General features: G+C 29.7%; 1 protein-coding gene across 2 annotated transcripts in view; it reads left to right on the top strand.

Annotated features, from left to right (window-relative positions):
• The window catches only part of nmo (serine/threonine-protein kinase nemo), a 114,140-nt gene that overhangs the window by 85,547 nt on the left and 9,174 nt on the right, over nt 1-19,419 (top strand). For both annotated transcript variants that reach the window (XM_080170484.1, XM_080170483.1), the window contains exon 7: nt 5,587-5,752. In XM_080170484.1, coding sequence (XP_080026610.1) covers nt 5,587-5,752 — 166 coding nt within the window. The remainder of the gene's footprint in view (nt 1-5,586; nt 5,753-19,419) is intronic.

Below are 19,419 nucleotides of genomic sequence, written 5' to 3'. Positions count from 1 at the left end.
TTTGACGCGAAGCTTCTCTTTGAAATGTTTGGTACTTTTTTGCATGACATCATAATTTTGAAAATTGAAGGCAAAATAATCATGTTTTGTATTTGCTATATTTTGAGTATACTTACAACAATTCAACACTGAAGATAGTTTTGTCTTTTCTACTATTTGTTTGTTATAAAAATTATCGTTCTTGTTATTTGTTCTTATCTCCGTTGGTGCATTTCTTATGGGCAAGATTAAAAATAAAAATAAAAAAAAATAATAAAAGATCATTATAAAAAAAAATACTTGGAGCATGAAAGATTTTTATTTCAGTATCGATGCTACTTTCTAAGTGATTGTGTCGATTGGGTGTGGCAGGTGTCCCATTTTTTTCAGGAATCTTAAGGGACAAGATAATGAACGTTGAAATTATTAGTGGAAAAGTTTGGTAAAGTAATGTGTACCAACTAATCAATATTTGAGTTAAAAAGTGTTTAAACCTATGAATGAGAGGACTTTTCTAGTACCAGTACAATTCATAGTCCAAATATCCCCTCCCACCCTGTATATTTTTCATTAATTTTAGTTTAAATCCATTTAAAAGCTCTGGTCACTGTTATAATTTTTGTTCTTGTTTTGAACATTATTTCCTCCTCTTGTAATGTATGACCTCATCCTTGTCTTATATCTCCTGATATAAAGCAATGAAAGAAAAGTTATTGAAATGATCTTTGTATTTGGAGTGTAAAATAAAACAAAGAGAGTTGTCTTATATGTAATTAGGACATCAGGACAATGGTGTCAACATGAAATTGCCAAAAAAAAACAAGGATAACGACGTCCTAAAGCTGGGCAGTATAGAGAAAAAAAGAACAGGCTTCTCTTATATTTATAGATATTTATAAATGAAGTTAAAAGTTAAAGTAATACCTAAGTAATTTGCAATATTGTTGAAAAGATAGAACACTTAATTTGGCTCAAAGTGCCAGATATATCTATGTAATTTATATATTTATATCCATACAATTCAGTAAAAATAGCATAAAAATAGCAAATTTGAAAGATGGTCTTTAAACTCTTCTTCATGAGTAGCTAAATAAAAGGATTTTTATGGTATTAGTATTAGTATATTGTTTTTAAAACACGTTATAATCTCCTCTTCTGTAAATTGGCTAAAATTTATTAAATTTTCACAGTTTTATTGTATGACCACTTTAGATTAAACTGAATGCAAATTTATTGAATATTCTCCTTCATATAGGGATTGGTAAATGTAATACAAGATTAAATTTGCGGATCTTTCACGATTTTTTTCTATTTAAAATGTTGAATTAACTGTCAATAGCATGCTGTAAATTTTATATAAAAAGAAAAATTGTCCTTTTTTAAAGAATAACAATATTTTTAGATTAACTTAGAATTATTTCTCTTTAATTTCCATATCCCCGTCCCTTTGTCCCTGAATATTGCATATCAAATATTTTTTTGCATGTGCATTTACACGTACATAAATTAACAGGGTGAGGACAACAGCAGTGTAAACCTTCTAGTTTCCTACCTCAATTATAACCTACCAAAAGTAGGTTTGGGATTAGTCAAAGGCCCAGGCTAAAAAAAACTATGATTTTTATTTTAATATTCTTTGAAAATTGTCTAATACGATGCTATACATGATTGTTCAGTATGGCTGAGAATTGGTTCCAATCCACTGGATATTAATCGGTTTCAAAGCCGTACTGGAAAATAAATGATAATATATATAGGCAAATTTTAGATTCCATAAAGTTGCAGGAAAATTAAAAACCTGGATTAAACAAGTTTCATTATTGCTTTTCTGATAGGATAAGGATATGATCCACTACCCTTTCTTCCCCCAAATTAGTCTAATTGTAACATTAAAACGGTTGTTATAGCGTATTTTTGCAATCGATTTGGTTTGTATACATATAATGCTCATTGTATATTTTGAAAACATGGGAAAGTTTGAGAAATTGAAAGTTTTGGGATGCAAGGTCAGATAGTCAGTCCGTCAGTTCACCCAAATATTATAGGGAAGGGTAGCTACGCGATAGTTAACACAATTTGTCAATACCTTATAAAATGCCTTTATCTGAGCTTTAAGCTTTAAATTAAACACCCAGAAAGGGAGGAAATATCTTTTGATACTTTTTTGTATTTTGATTGTTTTTTTTAAAACTAGCTTTAAACTAACTCTTCAATCAATAAATTTAATCTACAGAAGTGATAATTTTGTCTACAATCAGTGGGGTCCATTGTCTTATCCCTTTAGATACCTACTATAAACCTATTTTGTCCTTAATTTTTGTTTGTCCTTGCCTGAGCTATTTCTCTGGACAATATCATTCTTATTTTATTATCTTTTTGTTTTTTGTTTTTGAATTCTTGATATTACATAAAGCTCTTTGTCGGGAGGAATCGGGGAATGCTTTTTGTGTGTGATAGAGTTTTATGGTCGATAAAAATACATCAAAATATGTACAGCATTGAAAATGTTCTTCATGGTAAATTATACATGCCCTTTTAAAGACACAAAAATGTCATTTGTAGATGATAATGTATGCTTTTAATGCTTGAAATAATAATATTTTTTTCGGACCGTAATTTTACTGTACAAATACATGAAAATAATATTGACAATAATTTTGATAAACATAAATTTGTGAGGCCTCACATTTTGAAAGTAAACATTTCAAATAAAGAAGATTGTATAGATATTGTTCTCTGCGATACTGAAAAATCATGCTTAGTATCGTATTACAGACAATTTTCCAATAATTTTAAAATATAAAATTAAATTAGTTCCAGTTTTGTTGGTCCGGGCCTTTTCAATTTAATATCCGCGGGAATCTGTCTATAATACAGTGCGAAAAATAACTTTATTTCCTAATCAGAAAACTTATTGACATAATCAGATAAATTCTAGAGTAGCTTCGCTTCTAAAGTTGTATATTGTAAGGGTTTTAAATAATGTTAGGGAAAAAAGAGGGTGTATGTATGTGGATAATTTTGTTAAAATTCCCACAATTTTTGGTAGGAAGGGTGACTTAATATCCTTTCATTAAAAAGGGTTATTATTACATTATCATTTTGTAATTCAAATTTAATTTTGGCATTACTAAAAAGGTTTCTATTTTTAAAAAATGATATATTCCTATTATATTAAAAACAACAGAAATGGTTACTTAGTTCAAACGACAAGTTTAAAGATTTTGAAAGATATAGTTTGGTTAATTAAAAGTTGCAAAAATTTTTGTATTATAGAAATAATATGATTCACTCAGTAAATCATTTATGTTTTGATGAGACTTATTAAATATGTTTTTGTTCTTGTTAAAATTATTAAAAAAGAATTAGCATTTTTTGTATTTAAACATGACATGACCACCCTTCAATATGGTTCCTTTGTCATGAAGTTTTAGTAATAACATCATTGGTAGTTGATTCTCAGGGGGGAAAGGACATAGCCTGTTAATTATACTGGTACCCAAAGTTTTATAAATACATTTTCCAATTTCTTTGCTTGGAATCTTTGGGTACTAATTGGTTGGTACAAATTACCAGTGTTTTCAACCAATAATTTAATCAAATCATCTTCTATTGTCTTATCCCTTAAGATCCCTGATAGTTCAATACTTAAATGTGAACAGCTAATCTTTAAAAACCCTCTAATACATAATAAAGGGGTTGAGTAACCTCTAAATAAAGAAATGGCCATATTTACTACATACTTAATAGATTTTTTAAATAGATACCTTGTATAATTCTTTCTTATTATTGTCCCTTTCTCTATCTTGAAAAGCAACCGAGAAAATCACATTTATCATTGTGCGCTAATGACTTAATGACTTACAGACAGACATTGAATTATAGAGTGGCTTTGCCACTAAAAAAGTATAATAAAATAATGCACTCATAGGACAAAGTACTAAAAAATACTCTATTCTAAAACTCTGTTTATACTACATGTCATGTATTTTGTGTTGTATATTGTTAAATTTTTTTGTCTGTATTTTAGTCTTTAAGTCGTTTACCATGAAAATAGCTGTTTAGGACAATTACACAAAGGTTTTTTTCCAAGAAGGATATGTAAAAAAGGGGAGGGAGGGGTCATTGCACTATAAATTTCACTGGTACCCAAAGTTTTAGAACCACGTTATCTTATTTTGTTTAAAAGTTTTGGGCACATTTATTGAATTATGATTTGTTACTTCTAAACTGGCAGTTTCTAATCTAATTTTGTTCACCGCCGTCATTGGGGATGTATATAAATTTATCGTCCATTGTCTTGACGATTTTAAAGAATGATATATATAGGTAATACATTAAAATACATGATATTTAGCCAAAGAGAATAATTTTCATGTTCCTCTTACATTTGACACATTTTTATCATGAAACAGAAAACTACAAAAACAAAATAAACCAAATGTACCAGCTTTTTATAATTGTTAAGTAATTAATGTTGTATATAAAAAGCGCCAAATATTGAATGTAAGTCACTTTGTTTATTACTAACAGAAGGCCCATTATATAGCGATAGGGATAGCTACATTGAAATTTAAAATAAAAGTAAAAAGATTTCATTTAAAAGTACCCAAAGTTTTTAAGCCAATGAATAAGATAACGTTATTTTTTATTAAATAATAAATACCCATATTTATTAAAACTTGTATGCTTATAATAATAGAAAATTAAACCCTCCATTTCTGTTAATTTCTTATTACACCATATTTATTTAATAACTTTTTTTATTGGTACTCTTTTTAATAAAAAGTCTTTATTAATCGTCACTAATAAAAATACAAATTCTTATTTGTCTTTGCTTTGCTTAATACTTTTATCAAAGTAAAAGGATGTCGGTCTTTGTTTAGAAAAAAATCTAGCTAACCGCTGAACCAATATGGTTTTCCTTTTCAGTGAAGCTTCTCAAAGATCCAGGGAAGAATTCTAACTATTTTTGGGGAAGGATACCACCATCCTCGCAAGAAAAATAGCCCTCGCCCTCAATTAAAAAAATTACCTCTTCCTTTTAGTTTTAAACTATTTAGTATGTATTAGTGAAATAAACGATGAAGCTTTTTATTTGCATCATATTTTTATCGATAAATATTTTTATTGGTTTATTTGTATTTTCATTTATAAATAAAAATCCACCAATTAAATCACATTTTTGTAAATGTGTTTATGGTTTCAATTTTGCACCGGCTGCATTTTTGTTTTAATTTACAGATATAGTTTTCTATCGATTTATTTTTTTTATAATTTCAACGTTTTTAATTACTGCTCACATTTATTTTACAGCTTTGAATATATTACAACTTGAATCTTAAGGCATTATAAAGTGAAACACGCAGCGGGCTCCCCTTTGCCCCCCTTTACCCCATCCCCTTATACAAAAAAAATATTTTTACTTTGTAGTTTTTAGAAGCAAAACTGATTTTAATATAATTTCATATCATAAACAATATTGCTTTAAAAGCAATAGTTCTTGAAAAATTATTGACTCTTAAGCATATTTGAAAGCATTTGAAGAAATCATTATTTTCTACCATGTAGTTTTCAAACTAATACTGACTATTACCATATTTTCAGAGTGGAGGAGGGTGACCCCCACCGCGCCATGACCCAGGAGGTGGTGACCCAGTACTACAGGCCCCCAGAGATCCTGCTGGGCGCCAAGCATTATACAAACAGTGTCGACATCTGGTCAGTCGGATGTATCTTTGGAGAGCTCATCGGCAGAAGGATTTTGTTCCAGGTACAATTTATTCCCTATCTTCATTGTGATCATTGACATACTTTTTCCAGTATGGCTTTGATACCGATTAATATCCACTAGATTAGAACCGGTTCTTAGCAATAATGAAAAAACATATATGGCATCTTATTACAGACAATTTACCATGAATATTAAAATAGAAATAATAAAATCAATACCAGTTTTGTCACTACGGCCCCACGGGTCTAACAAAACTGGGTTCAATCTAATGAATTTTCTTTTAATATCCGTGGAAAGCTGTCTATAATACGGAGCGATAAATTACTAACTATTTTATACCTTATGTTGAGTACAGTTGATATGATATCAACCTATTTCTTAGATGTTTTAAACATTACTACTAAAACCATATATCCTCTATTTAACAAAATAATCATTATTGAAACAAAATGTTGCATAATTCTCATTTGAAATGTGTACTTAATGTTTCTATTAAAAATACTTTTCTAAATTTTCTGAATAACGTAGTGCAAATTGAATCCAAAAAATATTTAGATCAGCTGTTTATGTGTTTGTCTGTCTGTCTGTCTGTCTATCTGTTAATATGTCTGTCTGTCTGTTAATATGTCTGTCTGTCTGTCTGTTAATATGTCTGTCTGTCTGTTAATATGTCTGTCTGTCTGTTAATATGTCTGTCTGTCTGTTAATATGTCTGTCTGTCTGTTAATTTGTCTGTATCCTTTGTTCTATATATTATGTTCTTAAAAACTAGCTAAGTTAATGTTAAAGTTTAGATTAGCGGATTATTCTTGTATTTAAGTAGCGCAGCAACTCTATGTTAGGGCATGTACTTACGTCATTTTTCTATCATCTACTATTTTCTTATTAATGCTATTTTAATGAATTGGTTTAAATGTAGAAACCCCTTTTAATTTAAGTTACACATTCATGTAAGGATTATTTAACTGTCTAGAGTCTAGTAGCCAAAATTTGACGTTTAAGCGATACCACTACTAATTCAATTATGAAATAGCCAATACAATTATTAAGATAACCAAGTTTTGAAAAAGCCATCATAAAGAATAACCTTTCAATGTGGGTTAATTAAATAAAAATATTGCGCTGTTTTGTTTGCAAAAATTTGCATAAACTAAAATGACTTGAAATCGTATCTTTTAACATCAATAGTAATACAATTGTCTTTTTAAAAACTTTTTTTCATTACACAATATATGCAGTTATTCAGAATTTACTTTACATAAGTTTACTTACTAAAAAGAAGTTACTTATAAATATAAATCTATTTTTTGATGTTATAAATATGATATTTTAGTACAATTCAAAATTTTAACCACATAAAAGTCTAGAATTCTATTTTGGTTGTTAATTATAAAGTACATAAATCAATTAGCATTTTTTACGAACACATTTTTAAAAAATAATTAGTCTGTTCGTCTGTTTGTAATTTATTGTTAAAACCTACTAAAATGCACTTTTCTGCGCTAGTTTTTGATACCTTGTTTTTTCTCAAAAATATAAATAGTTAAAAATGTTAAGTTAGTAACTGAAAAGTCAGCTGTTAAGCAGACAAAACAAGGTATTGCAGAGTTAAAAGGCTGTAAAATTTTAAACAAGGACAACAGTAATAATCAGCTGGGCAGGCAATTTAAGAAATGCGCGACTCAAGAACCTCGTGATGAAACGAGGGAGGGAAGGGACACTAGACTGAATTTATACAGGTCCCCTTAAAGACCTGAGGTGGATTCTTAAAAAAAATTTCTATGATTTTGTTTAATTTTTGTAGATTTTTAATGTGATTTTGGTGGATTTTTCACAAAAACAATTTTGCCCCACTAAGCGATAAGTGGGGCAAATTTTTTTTAAGAATCCACCTCTGTTCTTCATTTATAAATTTATTGGGTGCCCAAAATTTTCCACCAATAATTTGAAGGGGTTATTTTTGTTCATCATATTTTGGGTGTATGTATATCAATTTTTCGCCTGATGTCTTATCCCTAATTTCCTTGTGCGTTCAACCGCTAATTAAGATTATTGAGAAGCTTTGCTATTAAAAAGTAATATGATAACTGAAAAAGCATGTTTCGTTGACATGTTTCGCTAAATTTGCCTTTAACAAGCGCTTAACAAATATTTATCAGCTCAAAATAAACAAAGCTATTAGAATTGAAGCTACTTCATAAGGTTATAGAAGTCCTCACCTTTTCAAGTTTTACACCCCCCTAACAAACCCTGTGCATGCCTCTGAGCTACTTGACATTAACCGCTGCTGCATTTTTAATTTTTAACTTTGTAGTTTTCTAAAGAAATTTTAGTATCCAAACTTAGTGGACCATTTATATGACATCCTTGTTTCTTTCTTAATAGCACAAATGAAAAAAACAATGAATTTATTCTCATGTATCTTTGATACAAATATCTAGATTATTTATGTATGCTAATCTCAAGTACACAAATGCAACCATGAATTTTAGGGATTGTAATTTCAAGATTAAAGTAATTTTTTTTAGAAGGGTGAAGTTAACCCTCCTTAAACCCTCCCCTATAATTTAAATTAACAGGAGTAGAACCATAAGTTTTCGTGTTTTTTCATGTTAAATAATAAAAATTGACCCACCATTTTTTCTGTAAATGATTATCCTTTTTATCCCTGAAAATGCAATTTTTATCAGGTCTTAAAAGAAATATTTAGCTGATAACTTTGCTTATATTCATAAATCACAATAATCTTCTGTTTTTTGCAAAAAATTAAAGCTCGAAGCTCAACAAACTAACATACAGGAATTAATTATAGAGAAGGTTATTTTTTGACGTAATACCTAATTGTCCTTAGAATCAACATAAATATAACGTTTGCCAAGGTTCCTAAATATAGAAAAGAATCGCTTTTCATAACATAAAAGGCATATAATTCATTTAACTGTACATATTTATATTTCCTAAAATTTCAATTTTAAATCAATTATAGATTTTTAAACACTTTTGGAATGATATGGCAAAAAAGGTCAAGGCTGTAACATACCTTTCATACAAATATCTATAATCTATAATATAAAGTAGTAAGCTTTTTAGTTTGAAGCTTAAGATCTCAATAAATACTGAACCGATTGGGTTCTCTATTTTAGATAAGCTTTTTTATTTTCAAATTCAAGTTTTTGGAGAGTTTTAGGCTTTTTTTCTAGACCCTCTCTACCATTTTGAATACTTAGCCCCTGGATACTAGAGGCGTAGCTGCTAGTATATATAAAAGCAGCTTCGCTTCTAGCTTTTATTTGGTTCTCGCTTAATTTAATGTTACTTTAAACTTTTTTGTAGGGTTTTTTTGTCCAGTAAAATTAATAGTATACTACAGTTCTTTTAAAAATGTAAAATGTTAAAGTGACAACGGTTAGGTATATTAACTTAGTTTAAATTTTTATCATAAAATTTTCTAAATCAATAGTTAAAAGATACTGAGTAGCGTAGTTGTGAACCGACAAACATTTTTTTTGTACAATAGCTGTGATTCTAAAAATACTGTGCTTTAAATGCAGGTGCTCTGTGTGTTTGTTTTTAGTAGTTTTTATCAACCTCTAAAATTTAATCATTTAGTTCGAGCAATTTGTGTTTTTGTGTGTGTTTTTTATGTGTGCGTGTGTGTGAATGTGTGTTTATTTGAATTTGTTTATTATCTAGCTAATAAAACAGAGTTTATTTTAAAATCGATTGAAAGCGAAGCAACACATTAATTGGGACCGACATTGAACACTGTAAATTACACTGGTACCCAAAGTTTTATCATCACGTTATCTCATAGTTTCCAGAGTTTATAGATAGTTCAAAAAATAAAATAATTTTAAAAACTTCCCATGATTGAAAAACAAACAACTAACACAATTAGATTGAAACGCTTAACAGTTATAAATATTATATGAATAGAAGAAATATAGACTTATTATGTCAATACATTTATATACATACACACACACACACTCCTAAATTCAAGACCGCCCTTTCCAGGGGTGCTTTACTCAAAAGGTTGAAAATACCAGGTGTGGAGTGGACTTTGCATTCTAAATTTTAAATGTACCCTAGTTATTTTTTTGGGGACATTCATCAAATTTTGATTGGAAGGTTCAAACACTGAGTGTCTAAATTTGTCCAATCTACAGAAGGGGTAATATCATAATTAGGGATTCTTCCATTGCCCTTTCCCTTCTGGATAAGTGCTATTTTTTTGTATTTTATCATTATTCAGAGATTTCTAAACTGAAAAATAGATTCCTTCACCTATTAAATATACTTCATATACAGAAACATATGCGAATAAACGAATAATTGACGACCTTGCCTTTTGGGCTAAATTAATGTATTTTCTTATTGGTTAGGTTACCTAATATTGGGTACTTTGTAGCCCCGCAGGGTTATGTCATGGCAGGTATAGGTAAAATTAGGAAAACCCCCCATCCCCTTATTTTTTAATCAGCTTCCATATTGATTTAATAACAAGGAAAAAGTCTAATGGATATTAATCAGCTGATCAAATTTTTTTTGTTTCTACAGTTTCATTAATCAATCTAACCATATAAATTGAAATAATACAAAACTTTAGCGTAAAGCGCGCATCCTACATAAACACGCACGCACGCTAGCGTGCACCCAGGAAGGGGGGAACATTGGACTGTAAAATACATTGGTAGCCAAAGTTTTATAACAACGTTTTCTTATTAGTACTATTACATTTATTAAAATGGTTTCTAACTAGTAGTATTTAAACTTTTCAGTCAATAATTTTAATCTACAGATGGGATAATTTAATTTTGTTGGGTCATCATTGGGGATATACTAATGCATCGTCCATTGTCTTATCCCTTTTGATTCCTGGTGTGTCCTTGTATTACGGTTTCGGATTTGCTTTCAAAGGGTGAGGGAGGAGAGGATGGGGGGTAGGGGGGGGGGGGGGGGTAATAAGGGTGTTGCTTGCTAGTTCTGGGGTAAATAAAACAAAATTGAAACAGCAATTTTAAATTATAAAATGTACCATTTTCTTTTCATAGCTAGTAGGTAAATTTTAATTAGGATGATAAATTGAGACCCCCAATGATGATAAACAAAATTACCCATTCTGTAGATAAATAATATTTGTTGGCAAGTTTTTGACACTCTTAGTTTTGAACAAACAATCAAAATACAACAAAATTACCCAGTTTTTGGGACAACGAATAAGATAACGTGGTTGAAAAACCTTGGGTACCAGTGTAATTTCCAATCCAATGTGTTCTCCCTCTAAGAGAACTTTGCTTTCAGAACCCAGACCATTTAAATGATGATTGGTTTAAAATTTATGTTGGTTTGTCTATCTGCCTTACGTTCGTCAGCTTGCCTGTTTATTAGGGTTGCGCCGGATACTTTTTTGGTCGGATACCGGACATCCGGTTTCGGCCGGATATCTGGCCAAAGTTCGATATCCGGCATTTTACCGGGTTTCCGGCGTCAAAAATCAGCCGGATATCATGTAACCGGATAGTTTTAATATCCGGCCGGATATTGAAAATGGCCGGATATCCAGCCCAACCCTACTGTTTATATGTACTCGCTTATTTGTATGTTCTTGCATTATAGATAATATTTAATCATAGCAGAGACGTTTTTTTTCTTATAATAAACCTACAGGCTAGGCAGTCGCCATGGATCTATAGGAATAAGCCTCAACCGTTGAATTTATGTATATTTGAAATGATAATACACAAAATTACCCTTTTTCTGGATTACAATTATTTGTTTAACCAACCAATCAAAGTTCACCAAAAAGTCTCCAAAATAGTTAAGCTAACAAATAAGAAGACGATATTATAAAACTTTGGAGACTAGACTAATATAATTTTTTTAGCAAACTCAATTTTGCTGTAAATGTTCAAATTATTCGCAGTTATGTAAGCCAACTGTATTTGTATAAGCACATATTATTTTTCTGCGTAGGTTGGGAAGGTGTTGCAAATTTTTTGCACTATTCGTTTGCATACAATATACAATATGCTAGCAGGAAAGCGTACTTCATGTTTGCAAAATAAAGGTTCTGGCATTAAAGTTCTATGTGTCAAAAGTACAAGTTTATAAGACTAATATAAAAATTTGTAGCTAAAATATAATTTTTAATTTCAAATAAATAATGTCTTCAACTCATAATTTTGACACCTTTAAGTAAGAACCTTACAAGGTAAAAAGTGTTTAAGGACTAACAAGGCTCTTCCCTATAAGCACTTAGTCCTTGTCATTCATTTTTTTTAAGCAGGGAGGGAGGGGACATTGGAATGTAAATTACACTGGTATCCATACTTTTAAAACATGTTATACACATTTTATAAAACATTTGAAACAGAAATTTTCATTAACAGAAGGGCTGGGGTAATTTTATGTATTATCATTTGGGATATATCGCTCATTGTCGAATTCATCAAAATCCTTGTTTTTTTAGGGGTTCTCAAAATACATGAAAGCGCATCAAACGAATACATTTTTTACAAAAAATATATTTTTCAGAAAAAAAAATTCTGATTAAGACCTAAAATATATTTCATTGTAAAAAATATAAACTAATGATCTACGATGATTCTCAAATTTTTTCATCACCTAATCTTCATACAATTTGAGAGTACAAAAAGTTTATGGGGGGGGGGGGGGGTGAGAAAAAAAAAGAGGGCGGGCACACAAAATCCATAATCAATAATCACCAAAAACGGATTGTTGTTTAAAATTACCCTGAAACCAAAATCATGGCAAATTTAAATGACTTGTAAAGAAATAGGCAGGGAGGGAGTGGACATTGGCCTGTTTATTACACTAGTCCCCAATGTTTTATGATAAAGTTTTCTTATTCGTTGACTTAACAACTTTGGGAACTTTAATTGAGTTTTTATTATTTGTCTCATAAAGTTGAGCATCCATTTGATTTAACTACAGAAGATGTAATTTTGTGTATCATTATTGGGGATTTACATCAATTTATCAGCCATTGTCTTATCCCTTTAGATCCCTGAATTACACAGATGTTTTTTAAGATAAGTTTCCAAAAAGGGATCACAGAGCAAATTTAATTACGTTGATTGTTTTTTGCATTTAATTTCAATTTATTATAATTTCATTTTTATTTATTGTAGGTATGTTTTTAGCAAAATATGAATAAATAAAATTGACTTAAAATGACGAAAATTCAATACATAATGAAATTTCATGAGTATTCTTAATGATCATATTTGAATTTTCCTGTAAATCAATCTACTGTTCTTTTTCGCATATAAGTGCTGTGTTACAATTATGACCTTGTTTACAAAATACTATAATGATGTTTTATTCTAAAAAATATGAATTACTATGAATTTATTATTCACAGTTAACGTTCGTACGGGTTTTGGTGAGGATTTTGCGTGCATTCAATGAAGTAAATATAAATAAATAGCAATATTGATTCCTTAAAAAGGTTAAAAATTAATTAGGGATGAAATTGAATTTAGACAAGACTTCTTTTTGTATAAACTTTTAGGAGCTATTTAAAGTTATATAAAAAATATTCGATATTTTTTCACTTTTTTGTAAGCACATAGTTGAAGAAAAACACACACACAAATAATTGTGCTCGCATGGCAATCAATCCCAATTTACAACTTTTGTTGAAATTAATTTTTATTCCTTTTTAGTTCCTATTCTTGGATGCATATCTTTCTTGTTATTGGGGATGGGTAAATGAGAGAGAAAAAAGCTGTCCTTTCAGGCTTGTTAGATTTAGTATTAACATACAGGGAGGGAGGGGACATTGGGCCTTTTTTTACACTAGTCTTCAAAGTTTTAAAATAAAGTTTACTTATTCGTTGGCTTTACAACTTTGGGGACTTTTATTGTTTTTGATTGGTTGGTTTATTAAGTAAAGTGTTCTACAGAAGGGGTAATTTTATGTATCATTATTGGGGATCGGATATTGTCTTATCACTTTAGTTCCCTGATCAACTTATTCAATTCTTATAATAGTTAATTTCGTACACTTAGAAGAAATAGAGTAATATGTTTATATTAAGTATGAATAAATAATAATAGTATTGAATAATTATGCTATTTCTATATATAATGTTAATATTAAGTATTCATAGCCTATTTATATATACTTATTATTACTACCTAGTTAGTTTTGATTTATATATGAACTAGCGGCTGCGTGCCTATCTTTTAGGGGCTCTATATTCGAAAAATAGCCTAAAACCATCCTTAGACTGAAATGAAAAAATTAGATAGCCTAAAATTACCCTAGGACCTATTTGAAGATTTTTTTAACTTAAATACAATTAGTTCAGTATAGTTATCGAAATCTAAAAAAAACTTACTATTTCACATAATAACGAATAAGAAAATCAATCAGTTGATTACAAAACTAAAAGAAAAACTAAAAAAGTGTCCTTAACTAGAAATTTTGGTTCTATTCCAAAAATGCTTTGACCAAATTCTAATTTCAAGGCCTTGTGTAGAGAAAAAATACCCTCACTATCCATCTATCTCAAGCATTTTCTCTCCCGAATTATCTATCTATCTTTTTTTGGCATGTTTATTTTTTCACTAAAATATTCATCTTTTAGATTAGGTATATGTGAGAGATTTTTAGATTTTTTCAATGTTTTTTGTAAAAGATCTTAGATTTTAAATGTTACTTTTTCTTTATTTTAAAACTTTCTTTTAAATGCAACCCATTTGTAGTTTGGAAGATTTTTAAAAATCATTGAATTTCTATGGCAATGAAATGGATATATTATTACTTGGATGTTACATCAGATTTTCATGTTCTCTAAAAAAGTGAAACTCGCAGCTGTCTAAAATAATGATACCTTACACCTCCTCCCCTGAACGAACTGACCAATAAATGAGTTCCATGTTAGCAACCTAAATTGGCAACTATTTATCTCCTGTCATAATATCCACGTATAATTTATATTCGTTGGTAATTCCTACAAATTTTCTTGTTATTTAAGATTAAAGGATTAATATAACTTTTCTGGATTTTTTTGCTTTTTCAAAGGCTTTTTTAGTTATCCGCGGATATTAAGTTATATTTACTTCTTGATACATGCATAGTTTTAGTATGTAAGCATTCATTTTTGGCATAAAGCATAAGAAAATCACTTAGATAATATACATCACTTGGCAATAATACAAAAATACTCATATATGAATGTTCTTAAATACATGATTAGCTTTTTTATTACACGTGGATAAATTGATAAAAAAAGAATTATCTGCGACCTTCAAAAAGCTTCACTGAAAAGGATTTTTTGGGGGTCTGACAAACAGACACACATCCTTTAGTATAAGGATAAAATTATAGAAAAAAAAAGGTCAGACACTGCCAATTCAAACCAAATTAAACATTGTTAAGCTAACAAATTATGAGCACGAGCATGATTTACATACATAAATAAGAAAACAATAATTTAAAACTTTGGGTACCATTTTAATTTACATACCATTGTCCCCTCCCTCCCTGTTGAGAGTTGACATCAGTAATGACCATGAGTAAAGTCTAGTTTAAAGTTACGCTCCATGGAGCAGGACAAGGATGACAATGTCCATAAATAGTTTTTGTCTCTCCTATTTTATTTATCAACTAGCGGCTTCGCACCTAGCCTCTAGGGGCTGTGCTCCAAGAGGTGAAAAATTTTTTTTTGCGAAATACGTAAAACGACGAAGAAAATTCCCTACAAAAAAAAATGGGGGGGATTTTTTTTTTTTTTGGGGGGGGGTTGGGGATGTCACACCCCCTAAGAAAATAGCCTAAAACCACCACAGGACCAGTAGGTATATTCCCTGAAGAGTAGAATCCGATCGGTTCAGTGGTTACCTAGATCTTAAGGGACGGACAGACAGACATCATTCTACTTTGTATTATAGATTAAAAGGTAGTTCTTTGATTATTTTACCAAACTATAATAATTAACTATTTAAAACCAGGTAGGAAGTGGACAATGAACTGTTTGCTACACTAGTCCTCAAAGTTTTATAATATCGTTTTCTTATTCGTTGCCTTAAAAACTAAGGGAACTTTTAATGGATTTAAATTGGTTGGTTCATTATGTTGATTGTCCAAACGTTTCAACTACTAATTGTAATCTACGGAAGAGGTAATTTTGTGAGTAATAAGGGATGTATATCAATTTTATCCCTTTAGGTCCCTAATCAAACTTTCTACTAGTAAAGGAAAAATAGTTTTTCTTCACATGAAAAATCCTAATGCGGTAATGATCAAAACCCCCCTTAAACAATAAATTGACCAAAGCGAGTTACAGAGAAGCTTTGCTCTAAACAGCCTTAATAAAGGTTAGGGTTGGGGGTCATTAGTTAAATATAAAACTTTTAATTATACCAACATTATTGTCAAATTGCTGAAAATCTAAAAAATGTATTAAAAAACTGTTTTATTACAATACTTTAGGAGATGAACTATATATACTTATTTAGTCGTTTAATAGTAATTTATTTCAATACCTTTTAATATCTAAATATTTTTTTGTTATACTTTTAAATGTAATTTTGAACAATAAAACAATATATACTATTAGATAACAAAGTGTAAAAGAAATTGCGTAGCATGACTACTTAATGCACTAATTCTACATAAAAAAATCTCTTCCTACTTCCTTAAACTTAATTTAAACAACTAAAGAGACTTGAAAATAGTATTTATACATGCTAGCATAAAACAACAGTAGAATGATTTTAAAAAGTGTAATTTCTTTGTATGAAACTAGCAGCTTTGCCCCTAGCCTCTAGGGGAGGTTGGAAAATGTTATGGTAATAGCCTAAAAATATTCCAAGAGAATTAAAAGCGTCCCTAAAAAACACAACTTATTTAGACCATTTCCGAGATATCCAACTTCAGACAAAGAAAACACTGCCCCCCCCCCCCAACCATTACTTGCCGCGCCCCTGGTATTACTAAATTTGTCCTTTTTTCTTTACGGTTAAATAGTAATTAGGCTTAATTTGTATTCTTTCTTATAGACATATATTGGGATAAAGGTTCTTTAAATTAAGCTTAGCGGATGCGTCCTTAGACTAAAAGCACTCAGCAAAGCTCAGTTTCAGAGATCTTAAGCTTCAGAAAAAAAGAAAGAAGGAAAAAAATTGGGTTAAAGAAAAAAATTAATTCTTGATCACTTCATTTTGCCTCTAGTAAATACTAAAATTCAAATTTTTTTTCAATGTTATTTTTACATCTTTATCTTGAATCGCTGCTACCACCCTCTGTCTTCCTTGTTTTTAATTAGTGGAGTAAATGTAAATACATTCTTACGTTCACCACCTTTTAGTTTTATACAAGGTCATTACATTATTTGCAAGAAGGGTCATCTTATTCAGTGATCTAAAGGGATAAGACAATGGTCCATAAATTGATCTACATCCCCAATGATGATACACAAAATTACCCTATCTGTAGACAATTAGTGGTTGAAAAGTTTGGACATTCAACTTAATGAACCAACCAATCAGTATTCATTAAAAGTTCCATAAGTTGTTAAGCCAACAAATAACAAAATGTTAGTATAAAACTTTGTATAAATAGCCCATTGTCCCCTTCCTCCTTGGATTAAAGAGATTATAAAATTGTCAATTAACGTACAGACATACGTTATACAGTAGCTTCGCTACTACATAAACTAGAACACAAACTTAAACAAAAAGTAAAACCTTCAGAACTAAAAATACACATCTTTTTGCCAAAGAAACAACTTCTTAACTTAATCGCGAAAAAGTTAAGGCTTCAATGCTTCTTTCATGTTAAAAAAGGTGGATAGGAATTATTTTTTATTAAAAGGGGAAGAGATAGGGTGTTTTTTTTATGAAAATTGGAAAAATTTTAACAAAGAGCTTGCTTATAGTTGTATTTTTTTTTTATAAATTTAGTAATAGTTGTTAATCGCATCGTATAGCAGATTGCTTTTCGCTGATATTAAAATGAAAAATTATATATTAAGATTTTATTTTAATATTCGTCGAAAACTGTCTTCAATACAAGATTTTTCAGTAAAGCGGAGAACCGGTTATAATACAGCGGATATTAATTGGTTTCAAAGCCATACTGGAAATAAAAAACTTTTTTTACATTTTTAATTAATATACTCTCTTATTCACACCTGCATAAAAAAATAGTTATAATTGCCAAAATTACGTATTTTTTTTGTAGATTTTGATTTAGCACAATTTTGTTAATATTTAACGCCCACCATTTCAACCTTTGATTAATTGACTACAATTCTACATTTTGTGTTTTTTTTATGAAAATATTTTGTTTCTTTATTCATTTTTTTTTCATTCATTAATGTTTAGAAAATACCAATTAATTGTATGAATATTCAATATATTATATTGAATGGTTTTTTATCTAAATAAAAATTATTTTTATCCACATAAATATCTTATTTCTCCACCTAACTCTGTTCACAAGCTTAAAAACAAATATTTATTCATCTTTAACAATAATAATATATACATACATAATACATATGTACTATAACATTGTCTAACATCACAAAAATCCCAATTTATATTTCCCATTTAAACCAATAGTTGTTCTCAGAAAACAACGAACAATTAACGTTAATTTTTAATAGCTAATTTAGACAGAAAAGCAGGAATCAATGGACGATAAATTGTTTTGCATTCCTAACTATAATAAACATAATTACCCAATTTTATATAATAATAAAAGTCCCCATAGTTTTCATGCAAACTATTAGAAAGACAGGGTCATGAAACATTGGGTAGCAGGGAAATTTACAGTCCAATGTCATCTCCCCCCCATCCATTTTGCTGTTTTGTACTCACAACCAACCGACGATTGCCATTATGACGCATTGTAAGGGAGGGATCTTTAAATATTGATCAACGCTGTATGTTCTAGCTTTCAAAATAGTTTTCATTACGCTGCATCGGTTTTTAATCAATATTTATCTACTCCTTAATATTTGATCAGGGATCTAAAGGGATAAGACAATGGCCGATAAATTGTCCCATCTCTCCTGATGAATTACAATAATCTTAAATTTCTAGTATGGCTTGACCTTGGATACGCAAATATAAAATAATTAGCCATGTAACTAAATTTTAAATAATCAGAATTTTGGGGGAAGACTTGAAAATCCCCCAAAGTTCTTTAAAAACTGATTAATACTATTGTAACAGAGATTACTGAGTAAGAATTGGATCAATATTTCTATATAACACCCCAGACCCCTATCTGTAATATGTTTTAAAAACAAGGATGATAACATGCAAAAAGAAGTGTAGTCATTAGTACATTAGTATCGAAGTAGTAACATGATAAAAGCTGGCTATAATGCAGTGAGGGAGGGGACATTGAGCTGTTTATTACACTAGTCACCATAGTTTTATAACAACGTTTTCTTATTAGTTAGCTTAGCTACTTTGGGGACTTATTTTAAAATTGAATTAGTTGGTTTATTGACTTGATTGTTCAAACGTTCATACGTTTCGACCACTAATTGTGTCTACACAAGGGGTAATTTTGTGCATCATGATTGGGGATGTATATCAATTTATCCCTTTAGATCCTTTAGATGAGTGTATTTTTTAAGGCATATTTTATTTGATAAAGTCTTCAAATTGCTAGAAATACAACGCTACTATATATTTGATGGACAAACATACAGAGG

Source organism: Acartia tonsa, chromosome 8 (assembly GCF_053477335.1).
Source record: "Acartia tonsa isolate MP-2025a chromosome 8, ASM5347733v1, whole genome shotgun sequence".
Lineage (NCBI taxonomy): Eukaryota > Metazoa > Arthropoda > Copepoda > Calanoida > Acartiidae > Acartia > Acartia tonsa.
This window is presented reverse-complemented; position numbering and strand designations above follow the sequence as displayed.